This window comes from Arachis ipaensis, chromosome B3, assembly GCF_059453495.1.
Source record: "Arachis ipaensis isolate K30076 ecotype BB chromosome B3, ASM5945349v1, whole genome shotgun sequence".
Taxonomy (NCBI): domain Eukaryota; kingdom Viridiplantae; phylum Streptophyta; class Magnoliopsida; order Fabales; family Fabaceae; genus Arachis; species Arachis ipaensis.
Genome location: NC_142438.1, coordinates 134,494,789 through 134,519,920, shown reverse-complemented (window position 1 = coordinate 134,519,920; position 25,132 = coordinate 134,494,789). Strand labels below are relative to the sequence as shown.

At 39.1% G+C, this 25,132-nt stretch overlaps 2 protein-coding genes across 2 annotated transcripts; both read right to left on the bottom strand.

The window, feature by feature from the left end:
- Positions 1-695: 695 nt before the first annotated feature.
- LOC107631284 (L-type lectin-domain containing receptor kinase S.4) lies at positions 696-3,159 on the bottom strand. Its single transcript, XM_021119532.2, has one exon. It carries the CDS (start codon positions 2,889-2,891, stop codon positions 924-926), a length of 1,968 nt encoding a protein of 655 aa, XP_020975191.1. The 5' UTR covers positions 2,892-3,159; the 3' UTR covers positions 696-923.
- An 18,984-nt stretch (positions 3,160-22,143) lies between these two features.
- LOC107631286 (ribulose bisphosphate carboxylase/oxygenase activase, chloroplastic) lies at positions 22,144-24,260 on the bottom strand. Its single transcript, XM_016334685.3, has 6 exons — positions 23,988-24,260; positions 23,591-23,913; positions 23,401-23,506; positions 23,252-23,337; positions 22,704-23,176; positions 22,144-22,618 (listed from the first exon to the last, which is right to left on the bottom strand). Exons 1-6 carry the CDS (start codon positions 24,030-24,032, stop codon positions 22,323-22,325), a joined length of 1,329 nt encoding a protein of 442 aa, XP_016190171.1. The 5' UTR covers positions 24,033-24,260; the 3' UTR covers positions 22,144-22,322.
- Positions 24,261-25,132: the final 872 nt, after the last annotated feature.

Genomic DNA, 25,132 nt, shown 5'->3' with positions numbered 1-25,132 from the left:
TAACTCAGAATTGTTATATGCTGAACTCTATTGGGAAAGACATATTTGTACAACATTCACATATTTTCAAGTTCTTTGTAGTTTCTGGTGTAAGTTTTGTCTCCTTGCTACCTTGATGGCAATGCCAAAGGGGGAAAATTGTATGCACTTGAGGTAGCATTGAGTAATCCAGAACACGAATGATGATAGTGCAGCTGTGAGCAAAGTGCTATACTAGAGGAGTTTTTCTTCGATTTTTTATTGTTGATTTATTTATTTATATTTATAATTTTTTGCTTCTCCCCCTTGATAGAACGTTCATCGTGTCAAAATTGACTCGAAATGTCTGGATATGTATGTTTTAGATCACAAAAGATTCTATTGTCGGCTTCATCACTATGTTATTCTCTCGCCTCCTACCATTACCATTTCGAGTTTTCGACAAAAAAAAAAAGAAGATTTCATTGCCACTTCTCATTCAAGGTAGAATCCATAATCATAAAAGCGTGCCCCCAATGCCCTCCTACATTCAATAATTACGAGAAAATAGTTGCATACTGAAAATGTAGTAGTTGCATTTCATGGAATTATACAACTAATAACATCTATTATCTATTCCTATGTCTAGTTTAGCTATCATTCAAAGCCAATGCGCGTTGAAATAACAAAATATAGCTTTGGTTGAATTAAGCAAGATGCGGAAAGAGAGATTGGAATTTGGATGAAAGAATGTGGTGTGTGTATCTGGTCGTATGATTTTATTGATTTACATGCTGGATGATTGCTCTTAACCAAGCTAGATCTCTTCATTATGAACTCCTAATTTTGTATCAAGCTAAGAATTTTACTAAAAACGAAAAAATCTATTTTTATTTTTACTTTTTTAAATAAAATCTTTAAAACCAAAATATTAAAAATGAAAAACAAACCAAATAGGGAGAGGCCTAGCTACCATCCTCATCCCTTGTACCCTCCACGTCATCATCAAGCGGCGACAACCACGTGTTCCCGCCATACGAATGTCCAGACTTTCCACCACCAAAGCCATCCGGCGGAGGAATCCCCTCCGGCAACGGGATCTCCCCTTCCAAGAAGCGCACAACCTGCCTCATAGTTGGCCTCATTTCCGGCACCTCACACGAACACAGCAACCCCAACTTGATAACCACCACAACCTCCAGCTCATCATAAACTCCGCCAAGCTTGGGGTCCACCACCTCCAACACCGCCCCCAAGCGCCACCGGTCCCACACCCACTCCACCAGAACAAGCTCCTCCGGCAGCGCCTTCGCCTCCACCGGCCTCCTCCCGCACACCACCTCCAACAGCAGCGCTCCAAACGCATAAACATCGGAAGACGTGCTTGGCCTCCCCGTCCTCGTTAGCTCCGGCGCAAGGTACCCCAGCGTCCCTACCACCCTGGTGGTGCTCGGGTTGGAACCACGCTCATATAGCTTGGCCAAACCAAAGTCGCCGAGGCGCGCGTTCATGTCAGCGTCCAACAGAACGTTCCCTGCTTTGATATCCCTGTGAATCACCGTCTGTTCCCATTCCTCGTGAAGGTACAAGAGTCCGCAAGCCACGCCCTTCACAATCTTGAACCTCTGTTCCCATGTTAGCGTTTTTCTTGGTGAATCTTCGAACAGGTGCTTGTCCAAGCTTCCGTTTGGCATGAAGTCGTATACTAATAGAAGATCGATGTGGTTTCTGCACCAACCTTGGAGCTGTACGAGGTTCCTGTGGCGCAACCTTCCTATGGTCTCGATTTCCGACACGAATTCTTGGAATCCCTGTTTGGAGTCATGGGAGACTCGCTTCACTGCGATTTCGGTGTTGTTTGCCAGTGTTCCCTTGAAAACCGCGCCGAAGCCGCCGAAGCCGAGCATGTTCTTGTGGTGGAAGTTTCTGGTAGCTTTCTTCAGCTCCTTGTAGGGGAACCTATGTGGACCAACTTCTAGCTCCCACGGTTCGATTACTTCTGCGTTTTTCAGCTTTTTGGTGAGGTAGAATGATAAGGCAATGGAGCAGAGGAGCAATATCGAAGCTGAGAGAGAGAGCCCTAAGATTAAGGACCTTCTATGGGGTTTGTCTCGCGAAGGGAGTGGAGGGAGGTTCTTCAAGGAGAGGGTTTTGGCGTCTCCATTGTTGATGTTGAAGCTCCAGCCCAAGATATAGTGAGAGCTAGCTAGCATCCCTGTTGAAGAGGAGAATCCAACGTACATGGAATCCTTGAGAATCGGTGAGAGATCAACCTCGTACGACAAGATAGGAGAATTGGGTTTTGTTGAGGTTTGGGAGAGACGAACCTCCAATTGGTTCTTTGAGGAGTCATAATCAACCCATGCTTGAATCACTTTGCCACTCTTCAAGTTCAGCTCTTCTTGTCCCAAAACAGTTGCTTTAACGGATTTGTTGGAGGCCATGTTGTTGAGGTTAACGCCCACGTGATTGTCACTGATGTCTCCGAACTCGAAGTCTTGAACGGTGTCAAACTCCACCGCGAAGAGGTGGTTGGAGAAGTTGCCGAGGTTTTTTGGGCCGAGGAGGCCCAAGTACTGGCTTGGGTAACCGTTGGGAAGGTCTTTGGAGGGAGCAATGGTGAAGGCGAAGCCATGGCCACCGAGTGTTGGGTACTGAGGGACTATTGCGAATGCAAATGCGGTGGAAAAGGAGACAACTTTGCTCTTGTTCTTGAATTGGATTGGGGTCGAGTAAAACGCGTGACCAACCACCTTCTGAGTGTCGTTTGTTAAACCAAGTGTGCCGCTTTGGTAAATAACTGCGCCACCGTTTAGGGACATGTTTACGGCGGCTTCACCACCATTGAAGCCTTCAAAGAAGATCTCTTGTTGGTGAGTAATCCTTGAGGTCAGAGCTGAGAGGAAAAAAAGAAGCAGCAGTGTTTTTGCCATAATAGGAGGGTTGAATTTCTGCTCGAGACAGATCAAAGAAGGGAAAAAAAAAGAGTTAGCGATGATGCTTATTGAAAAATTTTCATGATGGATTGAAGGGGAAGTAAAAGGGAGTGAAGTGTGGTTTCAAGTTTGTGTGTTGGAAAATGAAACGTGTTTGTTTATTCTTTTTTGATGGAATAGTCACGAGGTTTTTAACTTTTTATGGATTTTGACTGCACTGCCAACCTTTTTCATTAGTCCACCACTCACCACCGCACTTCAACTCTCCCCCGACACACATGGGAGGGAGCTAACTCTGGATTTGCAGTTAGGACAACTCACACAAAAAAATTCATTTTCCCTTCTATTTTATTTTCTCTTATTCTTTTCTTCTCTTTTTTTTTATTTTTTTTATTTTCCATCATATATATATATAAACTGTAACTGGTTTTTTGGATTTAGTTGAAGACAAATTTTATGGTGTCTATAATAAATTTAAATTTTCTAAAATTTAAATTTTTATTTAAAAGTTATTTAAAAGAATAAAGTGTAATTTTTTTTTTTAAATAATTTTTTTTATATTTTTTTTGTTTAATTTATAAAATAAATAATAAGAGATTATATTTTATTTTCTAAAGTAAAATTTAAAAAATTTAAATCTATCTATGATTCAGTAAATCAAATTTTTTAAATTAAAAAATTAATAAAATAAAGACCTAATTATTTTATAATATGGTACACGGATACAAGACAGTATAAAATAGGCAGACACATCTCATAGATAGTGCTTAGTTTTTTATTTTATCATTTTATTAATTTTTTATTTTACACAATTTTAATTTTAATTTAATATTTAATTTTTATCAAATTTATTTTTATAATAAATTTTAAATATTTAAAAATTATTTATATTTATACTTTTTAAATTAAATATTTTTTTTTAACAAATTAAACATCACTTGATACATACCATAACAATCACCTTAACTCAAATATATTAGTTAAAGCATGAAAGCAAAGAAGTTTGAATCTTTTCCTAATGTATATCTACAAAATTTATATTTTTTAATTAAATACCTTGAAAATTAGATGTTGATAATTATTGTTGTTGTAAAAAAATTATATATATTATTTCACATATTTTTTCATAAAATAATTAATTACTAAAATAATTAAATGTTAGAATAACATTTTTTTATAATAGATAATTGAACTAATTTTTAGTATTCATGTAGTATACTAATCTATTTAGAATGTTGATAACTTTACGTGCATAACAAAACAAATTAAATATTACAAAATTAATTATTATGTATTTATATATATTCTTTCATATATTTTTTATATTATATATTATATATAAATCAGATTTTTGATATACATGTATTGATAATTTATTTTGATTATTTATTTATTTAGTGTTGGTCTTGGTCTCTTATCCGATTGTCCTTTCGATTAGTATAGAGTCCAATATCCATTATCGACTATTTGATGTGGGGTTTATTTACATGAGGAAATGTTTGGCTATATGTGGATAGCATTTAGCACATGGGGATGGGGTGCCAAGGCAAGTGGTGGACTACCGCTTCTTTCTTCTTGCTTTAATTTGCAACTTATTATTGGCACCAACTTTGGCTTTTCTTTTCTTTTAGTAATGTGAACCTAAGTATGCAAAGCATGTGTTTCAGGATTTTTGACATACACCACCATCAATCATGCATATATATTGGTTGAACGTGTTTTCATTTCAATACATGTTTGATACAATCTAACTTAAATTCCGATGAAAGAAAGTGTTATTAAATTTCACTATAATTTAAGAACTGAATACTCCGTGTCTCCATCTGTGATTTCTTTTAATTTTTATGTAATTATAGATTGACTTTAAGACGCGGCTCTAATGTCAAAATAAAAAAAAGATACTTATATTGAATTGAGTCATGACTTGAGAACCAAGGAAATTAGAACAAACTGATTTCCGGGTTTCCACTTAAGAAAATGTTCAAGTAGTATATTTGATGGTACTTAATTCATGTTTACACGTCGTGTTTCTAACCTTCCTTCCGTTATTATCAAGGCTATAAATATAATAATATAATCAACCATCAATATCATATTGGTAATAATATTTGTTGCTGGAACTATAATGACATAGTACTTCAATTGTCTGAACAAAATTAGTTTCAGTTTAATTGGGTTGGCCCAATTAATTTATCGCTGTCGCTATTATAAAATAAATAATAACAATAACAATAAAAAGAGTTAATCGAAATTAAATCAAATGTAATAAATAATATACTTTTATATATGTGGTATATATTTTTCTATAAAGAGCATTTTTAATTGAATTTACCAAAAAAAATAATCAACTTTTTCCAACCAATTCTTTTGTCTAAATAAAACCAGTTAATCCGATTAATCCAGCCAAGAATCCAATTCTCAAACCTATGTGCTATCTTGGTAGCAAAATTGGTTAAGGGATGGTCTAATGTGCGATTGAAACGTGTGTTGATGTAATTCTGGATTTCCGATTTCACAAGTCGGTTCCAGATAGCACACCATATAATAAAATAGCACTAACATTCCTATCCCAAACCTCATGCCAGATGCTGTGAGGAAGTCTGAACTGTCCCTCTCAATATTATTCCTTCCCAACAGTTAACAAATTAAAGCATTTCACACTACTCTTAGTTCAACTTAGTTACATCTTCTGATCTTGTGCCATGGTCAACCTCAGTTTCTAAAAAGGGAACCCGAGTAAACATTTGTTGGTGAATTGTGCTGTGTATAATTATGCTCTTTGACTTGGCTGCTATGCTTTTTAGAAGTGTTACTATAGCTGAGAATAAACCGCCATTTTTGTATGAAATTTTCAAGCTATATATATAGTTTGTATTTGTATTAGGCGTTGATAGAATGGTGACCTAATGTTGGTCAGCACGCATATTGACGTGCACCGAACAACCTCTTCTATATAACTGAAAGAAGAAGAGAATCTTGAAAGAAGCACTTTGTCAGTTTGCTGACATTTAACAAAATACACATGAGCATAAAATAAAAAATAAACATCATTATTTTTAGTAAATTTAGAGACATTGATAAAATTTTTGGTGATTTTTAGAGAATAAATTAATTGTTGTAATCTGAAATATCTATTAGAATCATAAGCATATAATAAAGAAGTACCAATTTTAGATATAGGCAAATTTGAGCCATTCCCAATCTAAACTTGATCAAGGTTTGAATAATCTGAAAATGTGATAAACGAAGATGAATTAGGAGTAATAATGTGGTGGGAAGCACCAATATCTGAGTACCAGGAGAAGTCAGCAATAGATCCTAGAGCAGCTATGTAGGCAGTAGGATGATGAAAAGATGGAGGGGATAGTGGTGGTGTAGTTGTAGTGGTATTGGCTTGTGACAGATTAGAAGAGTTTGGTGAATTAGTAAAAGAGGTGGAAGAGGGAGTCTGAAAATTTTGTGATGCAGGAGGTATATGTTGATTGAATCTGTTGAAACAATACCAAGCAATGTGGCCAAATCTACCACATACCTGGCATTGTGGCCTATTCTGATTGAAAAAGGATCTGCCTCCTCGTGAAAACCTACCACCTCTACCTCTGCTTCCTCCAAAACTACGACCTGAATTGGAATTGGAAGGAAATGAACTCTGAGAGATATTAGCTTGAATCATAGAGGTTGTGGATTTTCGGAATTTATCAAGCATATCATCAAAAGTCAAAATTTGAGTTTCAACCTCACAAAGGATAAAAATTTCTTGGTTGGAATACACTTCTCATCAGTTCAATCAATTCTTGGCCAATAAAGGTATTGTTCAAAGGTTTAGTTGTCCTTACACTCCAAAACAAAATGGCAAAGCTGAGTGAAAACATAGGATGAAGGAGGTTAATGGGCTGGATGGCGTTGGTTGGCCCAAACGGATGAAGGAGGTGGCTTTCGAGGGGATCCGTTATTCGGCGTTCCTCCGTCCGACTTGTACGTGCGAGAGAATGGGGGGTGGTACCTGCAAAGACACTCCGATGCCTAAGTTAGCAAGAGTGTGAGCAGGTTAGAGAGTATTGGAACTTAGAGATACCTGAATGGTGTCAGTGTATTTATAGTGGTGAACCAATAACCACCGCTGAAGTAGTGCCACCTTTTTAGGTAGATAACCGTTCCCATATCTTAGGGAGGTTAAGATATGGCTCTATGAAGTGGTTAGAGAGTTTCTAGGGGCAGTTACTCATTCGAATGAGTGTTATCTGCCAGCTAACCCTCGTATCCGACTTCTTTGGAGCAGGTCGTGTCCAGTACCGACTTCTGGGGATGAAGGCTGGTACTGGGTGAGGGCCAACCCTTTGGGTTGGGCCTCTTTGCTTGGATCATGGACCTTTATTATTGGGCCAGGGTATGAACAGTGCCCCTACTCGAGCCCAATTTCTTTTTAGGATTTGGGTTCGAGTATTCAACTCGGGGTCGTAGCCGATTTGCAAGAGGACCGACGTGGTGGTTTAAGAACCGACGTGATTTTTCGTGACCTTTTGGTTCTGACAGTTACATCTAATCAAGCGTCGTGTCCGTTAGGGATGTGCGTAGGGATTTAATGGCCTTGGTAACGGTGCATCTTCATTAATGATTGCCCCGATTTTACCATTATGCCCCTAACGTTCTTATAAATACTTTCCCTCTCTTTCGTTGTTTCGTTTCTGCGATCTTTCAAATTTTCCTTGCATTCGTTCGTGCTGCATTCTTGCGTTTTCGAAGGCTTTTGCTTCCAACCCTTATTTCCGGATAAAGGTTAGTTATTTAGTACGCTCTTGTAGATAAATTTGATTTGCAGACTTTAGTTTCGCATCCTCCTCCCTTTAGAGACCGTGTTGGTGATTTTTCTTTTCCCCTTGTAGGTTTTGTTGCCCCCTTTTTTATAAAAAGAAATGGCTTCTGTAGATGCTCTCTCTCACTGGGTTGATGTCACGGTCTTAGGGGAGGAGCCCTCAGTCGATTCTGAGTTCATTACCAACCTTCGCACTCATCACAGAATTTGTACTTCTGAGGATGACGAACCAAAATATGAATTGGTAGTCCCGGGTCCTGAAGACTGGGTTTGTTTTGGAAGAGTCAATGAGGCGGCCCCTCATTTTTTCTTTATGTATGAGTGCATGATCACCCGTTTGAGTGTTTTTCTTCCTTTTTCAAATTTTGAGATATCTGTTTTGCGTCACTGTCGAGTCGCTCCCACCCAACTTCACCCCAACTCTTGGGGTTTTTTGAAAATTTATCAATTCATCAGCCAGGCTTTAGAGTTTCCGACTTCTTTAAAGATTTTTTTCCATCTTTTTCATATGACAAAACCCTTCAATGGGCTAAACAATAAACAACAGTGGGTGTCGTTCCGAGCCATACAAGGTCGGAGAATCTTTACCCTTTTTGACGAATCCTTTCACGACTTCAAGAACTACTTTTTCAAAGTGCAAGCTGTAGAGGGTCACCACCCCTTTTTCCTGGATGATAATTCCTTTCCCCGATTTCCTTTATATTGGCTGGAGGCCTCCCCCTGCGAGAAATATGGTCTGGATGACCTAAATGAGGTAGAAGCAGCCATTGTGGGGTTCCTCCGAGAAGTGTGGGGGAGGGCCCCATACTTGGACACAAAAAAGTTTCTCCAGGGGTCTCCGACCTTTGTCCAGGCACAGCTAGGTAGCTTTTATTTGTTTGCTGGATTTCTGACTTGTCTCATCCGACTTGTCTAATCTATCATTTGTTGCTTTTTTCAGAGATGGTAAAGGCAAACGCTCAAGAATCTTACCAAAGGGTCCAGGAGGCTAAAGCAAGGTCTCGCGCCAGGACTGGTGGCGCCAGGGCAGTTATCTCTCCTCCTCCTCCTCCTCCTCCTCGGAATGTTGGGACTCCCTCTCAGCCCATTGTAATTTCTTCTTCAACTTTCTCTCAGCCACCCCCCCTGCTCGACCTTCTTCTGAACCAGATAATAAGAAGCGCAAGACCTTAGAGTCTGGCTCTTCTGGTGAGGCGAAGGCGGATGCTCTTACATTCGTCCGAAAGAACATCTATCCCAACGTTCGCATAAACATGGATGATGTTTCTGTTCGGCGCCACCTTACCACTCTGGTTGAGGAGAGCCTGAAGGCGGCGGGGGTTTGTGGCAAACTCTTGGATATTTTTGAGAAGGCCCCTCTCAGCTCTTTAGGGATGACCTCGAGGGTCGAAGAGATGGAAGGAAGGCTTCTCATATATCAGGAGCATGAGGGGAAGTTGAAGGAGGAAGTCGCCAAGCTGAGGGAGGAGAGAGATAATCTCCGAGAGAGTGGGAGGAAGTTGCAAGCCCAATGCAACATGGAGGTGGATTTGAGGAAGGCAGCGCAAGCCAGCTACAACAGTTTATTTGATGATCTTGTGTCTGTAAAGAATGACTTGCTAAATGCCCGGAAGGCCTATACTGAGTTAGAGGACTCTATTGCAGATGGTGCTGATGAGGCTTGGCGGGTTTTTAAGGAACAGGTCGGAGTCATTGCTCCTGACTTGGACCTTTCTCCCTTGGACCCTGATAAGATTGTTATTGATGGTGCCATCGTGGATCCTCCTGTCCCCGTTGTGGAGTCCGAGTCCGATTTGAAGACTCGGGGGCAGAGGATCATAGAGTCCCCTCCTCGCTCTAAGGACGCTCCGGGTTCTTCTACTGCTCCTCCGACTTCCTCTCCAGCCCTTGCTCCTGGCGTTCCTTCCGATTCTGCTGGTGGTGATCCTTCTACTCCTCTTGCTAAGAAGTGATTTTGGCTATTGGGGCCCGGCCTGTGGGCCCCTCTTTTTAAACTCTTTTATATTTATTTGTTGATGTTTGCAACAATTTTTTGGCCTTTTAGGGCCGTAAACAAAACAAATTTTCGATACCCTTTTTAATAAGGGTTTAATTTGGCGTTTAAATAAATGCCCTTTTTTGGATAAGGGTTTTGAGTTACCTTATGCGCGCATGCTTTTCTATTCGTGGTTCTTTTGACTCTTTGATCTTTTCTGGAAAAAACCTTTTCTTTGGGGCTTGCCTGCTTTTCTAAATCTTTTTTAATCTTCAAGGCAGCCTTATAACTTTTTCTTAGTTTTTCCTATCTCTTTTTGTTATTCCTAGTACTCAATTTTGTTTCATTGAGTTTTTCGTGACTTAGGCTACTTTTGCGATTCATTTTAATTTTACTCGGCTTCGCTTTCCGACTTATGAGTCGGACTGCTCCCGAGTTTATCATGATCGACTTCTATAGCCTCTTTACGCCGACTTGTACCTCGTCGTTTTATCCTGACGACCATCTAGGTCGGTTCATGGGATTTTCACGTTTTGTCGAGCTTAAATCGGCGCGTTTTGTAGAAAGAGAATAAAAAGGGAATTTAAAAGAGATATTTAAAATGAAAGAGATCTTTATTAATTGAGGAGGTACCTTCTTGCTTACTAAGGGCTTTTGATAATTTATTTTCCCTTAGCCCCTACTATGATGCCTCGTTAAAAACCCTTTTCAGAAAAAACCCTTTGATTTTGGGAAAAATCATGAAATTGGGAAAAGAGTACATCAGGGAATAGGGTTCGCTTTTAGCTGTAGTACCTTTTCATATTACAAGCATGCCATGATCTTGGTAACTCGATGCCGTCGAAGTCGGTTACCCTATAATAGCCTTTTCCTAAGACCTCGTTGATCTTGTATGGTCCTTTCCACTTGGCAGCGAGCTTTCCCTCCCCCGATTTGTTGATTCCAATATCGTTTCTGATTAGGATCAAGTCATCTGGGGTGAAATTCCTTCGGATGACTTTTTTGTTGTATCTCGCGGCCATCCTTTGCTTCAACGCTGCTTCTCTTATCTGGGCTTCTTCTCGGATTTCAGGGAGTAAGTCGAGCTCCTCTTTGTACCCCTGTACGTTCCCGATCTCGTCGTGGAAAATCACTCTTGGGCTTTGCTCATTGACCTCTATTGGGATCATGGCTTCTACACCATAAACTAGTCGGAAGGGTGTTTCTCCAATGGCGGATTGGGGGGTTGTTCTGTAAGCCCATAGTACTTGTGGGAGCTCTTCAGCCCAAGCTCCTTTCGCATCTTGTAATCTTTTCTTCAGCCCTGCCAGTATGACTTTGTTGGCTGCTTCGGCTTGCCCATTGGCTTGTGGGTGTTCCACTGAGGTGAACTGGTGTTTGATGTTCATACTGGCTACTAGGCTTCTAAAAGTGGAGTCGGTGAACTGGGTTCCGTTATCTGTGGTAATGGAATAAGGTATCCCATACCTTGTGATTATATTTTTGTAGAGGAACCTCCGGCTTCTTTGTGCAGTGATGGTGGCCAGTGGTTCTGCTTCTATCCACTTTGTGAAATAATCTATTCCCACTATTAGGTATTTGACTTGTCCTGGCGCCTGGGGAAAAGGACCTAACAAATCCATTCCCCATTTTGCAAAGGACCATGGGGAGGTGATACTAATGAGCTCCTCTGGGGGGGCTACGTGGAAATTTGCATGCATTTGACACGGTTGGCATTTTTTCACAAAGTCTGTGGCATCTTTTTGCAAGGTTGGCCAGTAGAATCCAGCTCGGATCACCTTTCTGGCTAATGATCTTGCTCCGAGATAATTCCCGCAGATTCCACTATGTACCTCCTCCAATACCTCGGTGGCTCTTGAGGTCGGTACACACTTTAACAATGGTGTTGATATCCCCCTTCTATAGAGAACATTTTTCACCAAGGTATAGTGTTGTGCTTCCCTTCGGATTTTCTGGGCCTCCTTTTCCTCCTTAGGGAGGATGTCGAATTTCAGGTATTCGACTAAGGGGTTCATCCATCCGAGGTTTAATCCGACCACTTCAAAGACTTCTTGTTTGTCTTCCATTTTTACCACTGAAGGTTCCTGGAGAGTCTCTTGAATTAGGCTTCTGTTATTTCCTCCTGGCTTGGTACTTGCTAACTTGGATAGGGCGTCTGCTCTGCTGTTTAGATCCCGAGTTATGTGTTTCACCTCGGTTTCTGCAAAGCGCCCCAGGAGCTCCAAAGCTTTTTCCAAGTACCTCTTCATATTTGGGTCCTTTGCCTGATATTCCCCACTTATTTGGGAGGTCACCACTTGGGAGTCGCTGCATATCATCACCTTTGTAGCACCGACTTCTTCTGCCAGCTTCAATCCTGCGATCAAGGCTTCATACTCTGCCTGATTATTTGAAGCTGGGAATTCAAACTTGAGGGAAACCTCTATCTGGGTTCCCCTTTCATCTACCAATATTATGCCTGCACCGCTTCCTGTTTTGTTGGAGGATCCATCTACATAGAGTTCCCATGTAGTTGGTTTATCCCCTTGATCTCCTGCATATTCTGCGATGAAGTCGGCGAGGCACTGGGCTTTAATCGCCGTCCGAGTTTCGTACTTCTTGTCGAACTCGGAGAGCTCTATTGCCCATTGAACCATTCTTCCTGCGACATCCGTCTTTTGGAGGATTTGCTTCATGGGTTGGTTCGTGCGGACTCTTATTGTGTGAGCTTGAAAGTAAGGCCGTAGCCTTCGAGAGGCTACCACTAAGGAATAGGCAAATTTCTCTAATTTGTGATACCTTAGTTCAGGGCCCTGTAGAACTTTACTGATGAAATAGATGGGGTGTTGACCGTCCTCGTCTTCTCTTATCAAGGTTGCTGAGACAGCCTTGTCTGCCACGGATAGGTATAGGACGAGGTCTTTTCCGGCTACAGGTCGGGTCAAAATAGGAGGTTGGCTCAGAAACTTTTTGAACTCCTAGAACGCTTCCTCGCACTCGGGAGTCCATTCAAACTGGTGTCCCTTTCTCAATAGGGAGAACAGCGGAAGGGATCTTAGTGCTGATCCTGCCAAAAATATGGAGAGAGCTGCTAGCCGGCCATTTAGTTGTTGGACCTCTCTCAAACAAGTCGGGCTTTTCATTTCCAGGATAGCTCTACACTTGTCGGGATTGGCTTCGATCCCTCTTTGTGTTAGCATGAATCCTAGAAATTTTTCTGCCTCCACCGCGAAGGCGCACTTTGCAGGATTTAGTCTCATCCCGTGCAACCTTATGGTGTCAAAGACTCGTGAAAGGTCAGACAAGAGGTCGGCTTCTTTCTTGGTCTTTACCAACATGTCGTCGACGTACACTTCCATTAAGCTCCCTAGGTGAGGGGCAAACACCTTATTCATCAGCCTTTGATATGTGGCCCCTGCATTTTTTAATCCAAATGGCATGACCACGTAGCAAAAGTTGGCTCTGGGCGTGATGAATGATGTCTTTTCCTGGTCTGGTTCATACATCGGGATTTGGTTATACCCCGAGTAGGCGTCCATGAACGACAAGTATTGATACCCCGAGCTAGAGTCTACTAGGGTGTCAATGCTTGGTAGTGGATAAGGGTCCTTGGGACATGCCTTATTTAAGTCGGTATAGTCGACGCATATTCTCCATTTACCATTTTGTTTTTTGACTAGCACCACATTGGCTAGCCATGTTGGATATTTGACTTCTCTGATGAAACCGGCTTCTAGGAGCGCTTGTACTTGCTCCTCTACTATTAGAGCTCGCTCTGGGCCGAGTTTGCGTCTTCTTTGTTGTACAGGTCAGGATCCCGAGTAGACCGAGAGCTTGTGGGACATGAGCTCGGGATCTATCCCAGGAATGTCGGAGGCCTTCCAGACGAAGAGATCGGAATTATCTCTTAGGAGCTTAGTCAACTCTTGTCTTAGGGTTTCCCCCAGGTTGGTTCCTATGTGAGTGTTTTTTCCTTCCTCTTCTCCGACCTGAATCTCCTCGGTTTTTCCTCCGGGTCGTGGTCGCAGTTCTTCTTTAATCCTTGCTCCACCGAACTCTATTGTGTGAACTTCTTTGCCTTTTCCTCTTAGGTTTAGGCTTTCATTGTAGCATTTTCTTGCCAACTTCTGATCTCCCCTCACCGTTGCTATCCCCGCTGAGGTCGGGAATTTCATGCAGAGGTGAGGTGTCGACACCACCGCTCTGAGTCGATTAAGTGTAGCTCTGCCGATTAAAGCATTATAAGCCGACCCCACATCGATGACTATGAAGTCTATACTCAGAGTTTTTGATTTTTCCCCCTTTCCAAAGGTGGTATGGAGGGGCAAAAATCCTAGTGGCTTTATTGGCGTGTCGCCTAATCCGTACAAGGTGTCGAGGTAGGCTCTTAACTCTTTCTCGTCTAACCCTAGTTTGTCGAAAGCGGGCTTAAAGAGGATGTCCGCTGAGCTTCCTTGGTCTACTAGTGTTCTGTGGAGATGGGCATTTGCCAGGATCATGGTAATTACCACTGGGTCGTCGTGCCCAGGGATTATTCCTCGCCCATCTTCCTTTGTGAATGAAATGGTTGGAAGGTCGGATGACCCCTCTCCGACCTGGTAAACTCTCTTGAGATGTCTTTTGCGAGAAGATTTTGTGAGTCCCCCTCCCGCAAACCCTCCTGAGATCATATGGATATGTCTCTCCGGAGTTTGTGGTGGTGGATCTCTTCTCTCCACATCATCTCGCTTTCTTTTTCCATGACTGTCCGACCTTTCTATGAGATATCTGTCAAGCCGACCTTCTCTGGACAGCTTTTCTATCACATTTTTAAGGTCGTAACAGTCGTTTGTGGAGTGTCCATATATCTTATGGTACTCACAGTAATCACCGCGGCTCCCCCCTCTTTTATTTTTAATGGGCCTGGGAGGAGGCAGCCTTTCGGTATTGCAAATTTCTCTGTATACATCCACTACAGGAACTTTCAGTGGAGTATAAGAGTGATATTTTCTTGGCCTATCGAGGCCGAGTTCTTCCTTCTTCTTAGCTTCCCTCTCCCTCTCTTTCGTTGAGGGAGGGTGACCAGGTCGCCAACTCGGGTCTCTTAGCCTAGCATTTTCTTCCATATTGATGTACTTTTCAGCTCTTTCCTGTACATCACTTAAAGAGGCGGGGTGTCTTTTTGATATGGACTGTGAGAAGGAACCTTCTCTAAGACCATTGACTAGCCCCATGATGACTGCCTCGGTAGGCAAGTCTTGAATCTGCAAACATGCTTTGTTGAACCTTTCCATATAGGCCCGTAAGGACTCCCCGACCTCCTGTTTTATTCCCAGGAGACTTGGTGCATGTTTTACTTTGTCTTTCTGGATGGAGAACCTCATCAAGAACTTTCTTGAGAGGTCTTCAAAACTGGTAATCGACCTCGGAGGGAGGCTGTCGAACCACTTCATCGCTGCTTTTGACAAGGTTGTCGGAAAAGCTTTGCATCGCGTAGCGTCAGAAGCGTCAGCCAGATACATCCGACTTTTAAAGTTGCTCAGATGATGCTTTGGATCAGTGGTTCCGTCGTAGAGGTCCATATCGGGGCTTCTAAAGTTTCTCGGAACTTTTGCCCTCATTATGTCCTCGCTAAAAGGATCTTTCTCCCCTAAGGGCGAATCTTCTCTACCGTCGTGGGAGTTCTGACCTTTGAGGGAGGATTCTAACTTTAAGAGTTTTCTTTCTAACTCTTTTCGTCGCTCCATCTCCTCTTTTAGGTTCTTTTCGGTTTCCTTTTGTCGTTCCCGTTCCTGTTCTAGCTGCTCGAGGCGACTGTGGACTAATCCCATGAGCTCAATTGCGTGGGATGGTCCTTCTTTTTCTGATTCGCGCCCCTCCGAGGAATTCACCTTCGGGTTTTTGATTCCGGAGGTGCCTTCCCTGTGTTGATCATTGGCTTCCTGGTGAAGGGTCTGGTCTGCCTCATTGTTTCCAGTGTTCAGATTCTCTTGTTCAGAATCTGTCTCCACATGACCCTCTTCAGGGGATCTATCCGCCATCACTGGTTGATCTCTCGGGTCCCCGGCAACGGCGCCAATGTTACGGTGGGTAACCGGAGATTAATGGGCTGGATGGCGTTGGTTGGCCCAAACGGATGAAGGAGGTGGCTTTCGAGGGGATCCGTTATTCGGCGTTCTTCCGTCCGACTTGTACGTGCGAGAGAATGGGGGGTGGTACCTGCAAAGACACTCTGATGCCTAAGTTAGCAAGAGTGTGAGCAGGTTAGAGAGTATTGGAACTTAGAGATACCTGAATGGTGTCAGTGTATTTATAGTGGTGAACCAATAACCACCGCTGAAGTAGTGCCACCTTTTTAGGTGGATAACCGTTCCCATATCTTAGGGAGGTTAAGATATGGCTCTATGAAGTGGTTAGAGAGTTTCTAGGGGCAGTTACTCATTCGAATGAGTGTTATCTGCCAGCTAACCCTCGTATCCGACTTCTTTGGAGCAGGTCGTGTCCAGTACCGACTTCTGGAGATGAAGGCTGGTACTGGGTGAGGGCCAACCCTTTGGGTTGGGCCTCTTTGCTTGGATCCTGGACCTTTATTATTGGGCCAGGGTATGAACAAAAGGTATTGTTCAAAGGTTTAGTTCTCCTTACACTCCAAAACAAAATGGCAAAGCTGAGTGAAAACATAGGCACTTCATTGAAATGAGTCTTGCCATGCTATCTACAACCTCTTTGCCATTTATTTTCTAGGATGAAGCTGTTTTAACAGCGACTTACTTAATTAATCGTATCCCAACTCCAATTTCGGACAACAAATCTCCTTACGAGACCTTATTTAACACTGTCCCTGATTATACTTCTCTAAGAATTTTTGGTAGTAGTTGTTTTTCTCTTTTAAGGCCTTACAATAAAACAAAGTTGGATTTTAGATCTCATAAATGTGTCTTTCTTGGTTATATCCCAAACTCAAAAGGCTACAAATGTCTTTCACCTTGTGGTAAACTTTATACCACAAGACATGTTTAATTTGATGAAACTTCCTTTCCTTACAAGAAATTATTTGTTAAAACTGATAAGAATGACTCCTCTAAAGATTCTGATAAATCTAGTTCTTTATTTTAACCATTTTATTCCTAGTATAGGTTCTGTATTAGGCTCTTCATCTCATAGTTCTTCTATTTCGAATATTCAATATACAAATCGTAATCCTAGCGATATTAGTAGTCATAATCCAAATATTCCTAATAATTTTAATTTCATACACTTTACTATTGAAACACAACATCCTATTCCCATCTCTAGGATACAAACTTGCCCTCCATCTATTGATCCTACCAATAATAATAATAATAATAATAATAATAATAATAATAATAATAATAATAATAATAATAATAATATAATTCTGCACCCGTTTCTACATCTGCAGATGCTCTTATATCTCCTAAATTTCTAAATCAACATCCCATACTCACTAGGTCTAAAATTAAAAATTCTAAACCTAAAGTCTTAATTAGTAATGTTGATTTAAACATTTTACATGAAAACCTCCTAAAACACCTAGTGCTGCATTAGCTATTTCTCATTGGAAAAATGTTATGCAAGAGGGGTATGATGCCTTAATCTAAAATCATACTTGGACACTTGTGTCAAAACCTCAAAATGCCAAAATTATTGGATCTAAATGGGTTTTTACTATAAAAAGGCTTCCTGATGGTACCATACAAAAGTACAAAGTCAGATTGGTGGCTTAAGGCTTCCAACAATGTGAAGGTTTTGACTTTGAACATGTGTTTAGTCCTGTTATCAGACCTGACACCATTCAAACTGTGTTAAGTATAGCTTTATCTAAAGACTGATTTATAAGACAATTGAATTTTAATAATGCTTTTCTTAATGGTGATTTACATGAAACTATATATATGCATCAACCTACTGGTTTCTCTCATAATTCTGACAGTTTAATGTGTAAATTAAATAAAGCTATTTATGGCCTCAAACAGGCTCCGAGAGAATAGTTTCTAAAACTTAGTAATACTCTAAACAGTTTTGGCTTTGTTAGTACTAAGTCTGATACATCTTTATTCATCAAACATGGCTCTCATTATGTCATTTATATTCTATGTTATGTTGATGACATTATCATCACTGGTAATGATTCGAATGAACTTGATGTTATGATACAAAAGTTAAACAAGATTTTTACTCTAAAAGACTTGGGAGAGTTATCCTATTTTCTTGGTATTGAGGTTCATAAAACTGAAACTGGACAGCTTCATTTATCTCAAACTAAATACATTAAAGACTTACTGTCTAAATTAGGAATGAGTATAGCAAGTGCTATGCCTACTCTTATGATCTCCTCTTTGCAGTTACTGTCTACAGATTTAGAACAATTTGAGGATCTGAAGCTCTTCATATCTGTAGTAGGTACATTGCAATATGTTACCATCACTAGGCCTGACCTGAGTTTTGCTGTGAGGAAGGTTTCTCAATTCATGCACAACCCTTTACTTGCTCACTGGAAGGCTGTGAAGAGGATTTTACGATATCTTCAAGGAACACAAGAATATGGTTTGCTCTTACATAAATGCAATGACTATAGGTTGAATGATTTTTCTGATTCTGACTGGGCAGCAGATCTAGAGGATTAGAGGTCTGTTTCGGGTTATTGTGTATTCTTCGGAGCTAATTTGATTACTTGGTCTTGCAGGAAATAAACAACTATAAGTAGGTCGTCAACTGAGGCAGAATTTCGAAGCTTGGCAGCCTGTGAAGAAGAGATTACATGGATGAAGAATTTGCTGTCTGAGTTGAAAATTGCATTGACTACTGCTCTGTCAATATTTTGTGACAATTTAAGTACTATTTTGCTCACTGCAAATCCAGTCTTACATGACAAAACGAAACACTTTCAGTTAGATATCCAAATTGTTCGAGAAAAGATCAACAAGAAGTCATTACAAGTTGTACATATTCTTGAAATTGAACAAGTTGCTGATATTTTAACAAAATCTTTGTCAGCAACCAGTTATGAAAAGCTCAAAGACAAGTTCAGCGTTGTTCCAAGGAGCAACTTGAGCTTGAGGGGAGTATTGACAGCCCAAAGTATAAGTCAACTGTAGCTCAATAAACCAGGAGCAGCCCATCAAGTTAATATCCCTCAAGAATAGTTAATAAGTGTGGGTGTGAAAAAGAATCAGTTTTGTTAGAATTAAAAATATGGTTCCTTTTCTTTCTGTACACATTCTTTCTCATTCAATAAAAGTTACTTCATAAATTCTTCAAAATTCTCTTCTTCTTTCAATAACTAATTGTGGGATTTGTTTTTTTTAGATAGATTGGATAACTCAAATTTTAGACATTACATCATAAATTTATATACATTATTTATTTATATATCTAATATTTTTAAGAGTTTTTATTTATTGCTTGATATTGCTAAAATTTGAATCCGAATATAATATTATAACATATTAAAAGGTATGCGAATGAATTAAACAGGTCTTAGTTGTTTTTTTTATTCTAATATCAATATTAGAAGATCATAATATTCTTGATAAATTTAACAATTCATCAATAATTTCCCAATAAAAATAAGTAAGTTATTTGAGTTAGACAAGTCTTTGACTTTTAAATTTTTTCAAAAGTGTTTTACTTAATACTAAAACGCATTTCAGGCTTTTTTACCTAAATGCGCATCTAAAAAATATTAATTCCCAAAATGCGCATGGCTGGAAATTTTTCTGTAAATACGCATAGCCATTTTGTGGCCGCTGCCCGTGAAATGGAAATGAACTCCATTTCAACTATGGTGCCCACGAAATGGGCCACCAATATCATGCCAACCACACACGAAATGGATATTCCATTTCCATGAGGGCAGCAACGAAATGGAAGGTGATAACTTCAGTTGTATAAAATTTATAGTGCTTGGTTTGATTGATTAGGTGTTTAATAATTTTATACTTAAACATAAATAATTAAGATTAATGTTATAATATTGAGTTAGGATGATGCAATGATTGACCAAAAACAAGAGTAACATATATATATATATATATATATATATATATATATATATATATATATATATATATATATATATATGCAAAAATAGAATAATTTGAGAATAGATATAATTTCAGATGAAAAAATTAGTAAAAATATTTGATATGTGCTGAATGCTATTTAATGAATTAGAAATTTGATATTAATATAAAGGTATATGAATTAATGAATATGTTTTTAACAATATAGAATTTGATATCAATATTTAATTTTTTTTAGTGTAATTCATAATAACGTATTAATCGCTAGCAACAATTTTTCTTTTCAAATTTTACTTGCACCTTAAATTCTACATCTAATTCTATCTTATCCAATTTTATTCGCATAAAAAAATTATTATTTAAAAAAATACAATATTTAATAAATATAATAATATAAAAACTACTTTAAAAAAATATAATTTTCTAATTCATTAAATAGCATTCAGCACATATCAAATATTTTTACTAATTTTTTCATCTGAAATTATATCTATTCTCAAATTATTCTATTTTTGCATATATATATATGTTACTCTTGTTTTTGGCCAATCATTGCATCATCTTAACTCAATATTATAACATTAATCTTAATTATTTATGTTTAAGTATAAAATTATTAAACACCTAATCAATCAAACCAAGCACTATAAATTTTATACAATTGAAGTTATCACCTTCCATTTCGTTGCTGCCCTCATGGAAATGGAATATCCATTTCGTGTGTGGTTGGCATGACATTGGTGGCCCATTTCGTGGGCACCATAGTTGAAATGGAGTTCATTTCCATTTCACGGGCAGCGGCCACAAAATGGCTATGCGTATTTACAGAAAAATTTTCAGCCATGCGCATTTTGAGAATTAATGTTTTTTAGATGCGCATTTAGGTAAAAAGGCACGCATTTCATCACGCACTATTTTATTTTGTTTTACTTTTTTCGGTCAATGACTCCACCAATATTTTATAAATAACATTGATCACAGGATCAAGCCTTCATATATGAGTATGTATCTTGTGAATCATGTTCAGCGTAATGTTTGGTTCTGATCATCATAAAATCGTTTCTTTCATGGTAAAATCAACATTTTTCATTACATTGTGGCAAAGAAAAGGAAAAGTATTTTTTTCCCTTTTTTGTTTAAATTTCTTTTTAAAGTAGAGCTTTATTCTTGTATAAACTATAAAGTCATTTATATTTGAATACTTGATTTGAGAAATACTTTTGATGTCATAATTACTTGTAAATTTATTTGTATAAATAAAAGAGGGGGGAGTTATTTGTATATAGGCAAAATTAAATTTAAAAAAAAATTAAGATTTGATCAAGAATAAAAATATAATCTTCTTGTTGGACCTATTCAATAAAAGGCTAATTTTAATTTTGTTTTTGGTCAGTAATAAAAGGCCAGTTTATTTACTGCATGTTGGACCTATGAAAAACTAAAATAAAAAAATCAACACGGCATTTTGCGTTGCATTTAGGTTAGGTCCATTCAAGTTACATATTTTTTAAATATTTTACAAGCACAATGGTCAATCTATGGATCAAAGGCTAATATTTTAGTCACCAAAAAAAAAAAAGGCTAATATTTTAAAAGACTTGCAGTATAAGTTCTTTTTTTTTGGTCTTGACTTGCAGTATAAGGTCAAAAGAGAGACTTTCCCCTGACCAAAAAAAAGAGAGACTTTCAATATGGATCACTCGTTTCCAGTCTAAAATATAAACAAATGAATCACTCATTTATTACGAGGACATATATGGTTTGGACCCACACACTTGTTCTCTGGTTACCATTTTCTTTCAAACGATATATTCTAAGTTCTAACAGATTTTCTTAAAGTTCAATCATGAAAATATTGGATGAGAAAAAATAGTGAAAAAAAGTATTAAAGCAATTAGGATAGAATATTTGGAGTATTAAAATGAGATCGGTTTTATTTTAAAGAGATAATATCGTCTTGATGAAAATTTAATAAAATTTTATTAGTTATATAATTATTTTGATAGAATAATTAAAAATAATATAAAATTTAATTTAAATTGAATTAAGACCAAACATTAAAGTGATAAATTTTATATTAAATCTTAAATTATTATTTATGATATATAATTTCACAAATGTTTATGTTGCCTGTTATATGACCCAAAATAAAATTGAAATAAAAATAACGTCGGATTTGTTGTTAGCTAACTAATAATTTTCTGTTATATCCATCTAACATTTAAATCAATTTCAATAAAATATTAGTGTTAGCATTTCCCTTTTCTTTTTCGTGCATAAATAACAAGCTGAGTATATGTAACTAAGCAGCGTTACTTCCACATGCGTTTGATAATCACAGCGATGTTTGTTTGAAATTGGAGGGAAGAAACTCGATAAGTTTAACAGTGAATTTGAAAGAAGATATCTGTTCCGAATGAATTCGATATGTAGAATAGAGTAACATAGGCAGAGAAATTAAAGAGAAGGGCAGAAAAGTGGATTTCAGTAACATGGTAGACAATATAACTCAAAATTATAGAGGACAGGAATCCAGAATATAAAAGAGGATAAGAGAAGAAAAATTATTGTACACTTAACATGTTGTTGTCCGTGCACGTAATAACAGAAACGAAAACGCTAAGAAACATGATGAATTATGTCTGGGCGCCGAAAAAAGTTCCACTGTTGATGGCATCTGCGTTGGCGTCACCAAGAGCAGCCTCATTCAAGTACTTGTCAGCCAACTGGACTCTCTTCACGTTCTCCTGTTCTTGCACAAGCATGTTTCCGTACTCCAACAGCTTCTCCAGTGTCATCTTTGGTTGCTCAAATGTTGGTGGTCCTTCCTTTGAGTTCACAAGCTTCTTTCCAACTCCCTCCACTCCAACTCCTGAGATCCACTTCCTAACTTCGTCGTCGTACACTCTCGCCCGAAGTGCACCGAAGAAATCTGTACATCATAATTTCATTTCCCATCAGAGTTACTTAGAATTAAACAACACAACACAAGTATGTATATGGATTTAGTTAATTACCAATGGATTGGCCGGGGAAAGTGTCAACAAGCTTGACAATGTCATCGGCGGGAACATTGTCGGTACGGAAGATACCGGTGCAGACACCAATACGGTCTTCCCTTGTGGGAGCCCAGTAGAACTTCTCCATACGACCGTCACGGATAAGAGGAGCGTAGAGAGTGGAGAAATCGTTTCCGGTGACGATGATGGGGACACGTGGGTTCTCCTCCTTGTTGTACATACCGGGGAGCTGCACGTTGGTTGGGTTGTCAGCAATGTTCATGAGGGTGGCGTTGACCATCTGGTTGTTGACTGTGTATTGGGTGGTTCCGCCCATACGACCAGCTCCTGCGTCCAGATCGTTGATGAAGAGGCAGCACATCTTCCCCTTCTTGATCAAATCTGCCGCCTCACGGTATCTCTGCCTGATCAGCTTCGCCGGCTCTCCTGCGTTTCCACTTTCCAACTCTCCAGCACTCATCATGATTGGGCTGCATATATACATTCATTAATTAAACGGAATGATAGGGTATTCTAGTAGTAGTGTGTGTAAGCAATCAACTCACTTGATTCCCATCTTGGCAAAAACAAGTTCACATTGGAACGACTTTCCTTGACCCTTGCCTCCCCAGATACCAAGAATGAGAGGAACCTGTATGCTCAAATATTAGTTGATTGAATGAGGTGTGAAAATAAGTAAGTAAGAGACTCATGCCTTGATGTTGGGGAGGGTCATGAAGTTCTTGGTGATGTGAACAACAAGCTTGTCCATAAAAGCAGGGGCAATGTAGAAGCCGTCAAGCATGTTGTCAATGTCGTACCTAATGAATAAGAATAAGAGAATGAATGAATGAGGTTAAGAAAGAAAGAAAGAAGGTGGGAGTTAATGAATAAGAGAGACTGACTGGCGAAGCCCCTGGCTGAGGTACTCATAAGAGCTCATGACAGCGTAGTGAGTTCCGGTTTGCATAGGGGCTTGGAAAAGGCTGTCGACCATACCCTTACCCCTCGTGATGTCTTGCTGATCATCCGATATATCGTATGCCAGACCCCTCCATCTGTCCCCATCTGTCTGGCTCTCCTCGTCTATCTCTTTCGCCGCCACAATCTTCAAGCATCCAGGGCTCACCTTCGTGTTTGGGATTCTCGACTGAACCTTCTTCAAGCTGCTTCCCAAGAACGCTGAGCTTGGAACCGAGCTTCCTCCTCCTGATCCATTGAAGCTCAGCTGCAATGCAATACTTAATTAATACTATACTTGTATAAAATCAAATAAGTAGAGTGTAAGAGACTGAATCGTACTAGGGTTCTGTTCACAACTCCGACTGTGGAGACGGAGGAAGCCATAGCACTCTTGTAGCAAGCGATTAGCAAAGAAAGGGAAGACTGGAGAGAAAATGCAGAGGAAGCCTACCACTGGGAGCAGAAATGATGCAAGGCTTGGACTTATAGCAGTCGCCTCGTTGAGTGTACACAAATTCACATCCTCAGGATTGGTGGTTAGGGCTCTAACGTCCACACAACCAAGATTACGCACCCTGCCACGTGGCAAACATATATTGCTTCAAGTTCTTCATCACACTCTATTGGCCCAATACTTTGAGGTTGCCATTGAATCTTTTCCCTAATCCACCAATGCTGAGGAGACTTTGTTACCACACAACCCTCTTTGGGACTCATCTCATTATCTTTCTACAGCATTGGTTATGGTCACTGTTGTTCTCTACTAAAAGGACAACTTCTCTAGATAAGAACATGTAGACATCGTTTTTAAGGCTCAATTATACTAGTAATATTTGAGGTGTAAGATTAATGTCCTGATTATTCTCGGGTGGAGAAAAATTCGATATTGCATAGAAACAACAAATTAATTTCGTGGTGAATACTGAATAATGAGATCATTTCATTTCCATAAGGGGATTCATCCCCACCACTCCCATCCATGGACTCAAATCAAATAATACTAATACACTCTGCCTCTAATAACTCTACCTCCACCACTTCCTTAATTTTCCTCTCTCTGTCTTTCTCCTTCTTGTCTCTGTTACGTGTTACATATGTGGCTCTAGGAATTCCTAACATTCTTCAAAATTCAACTCAAGGAAATGGAGACTTTTTCAGTTTTCTCAGAAAATCAACGAAACAAAAACTATATTAGCTGTGTTCGGCTAAAGTCCTTCTTCTTACACTCTTGCCTTGGGCCTTTTTTTCCTGATCGAGAAATCTTTTTACCCGCACATAACTTGACATAGACACATGTGTAATTAAGATACACACATTTATCAAGAGAGTTTTGCTAATGAAATTAAAGACTCTTTAATATAAAAATGATGTTGGAAAGATAATAACAACTCAGTTTAAATAATTTAAAATTATTTTATTTAGTATTTATTAATTATTGTTGAATAATTATGTATTTTAAATATAATAAATATATAATGAGAAAG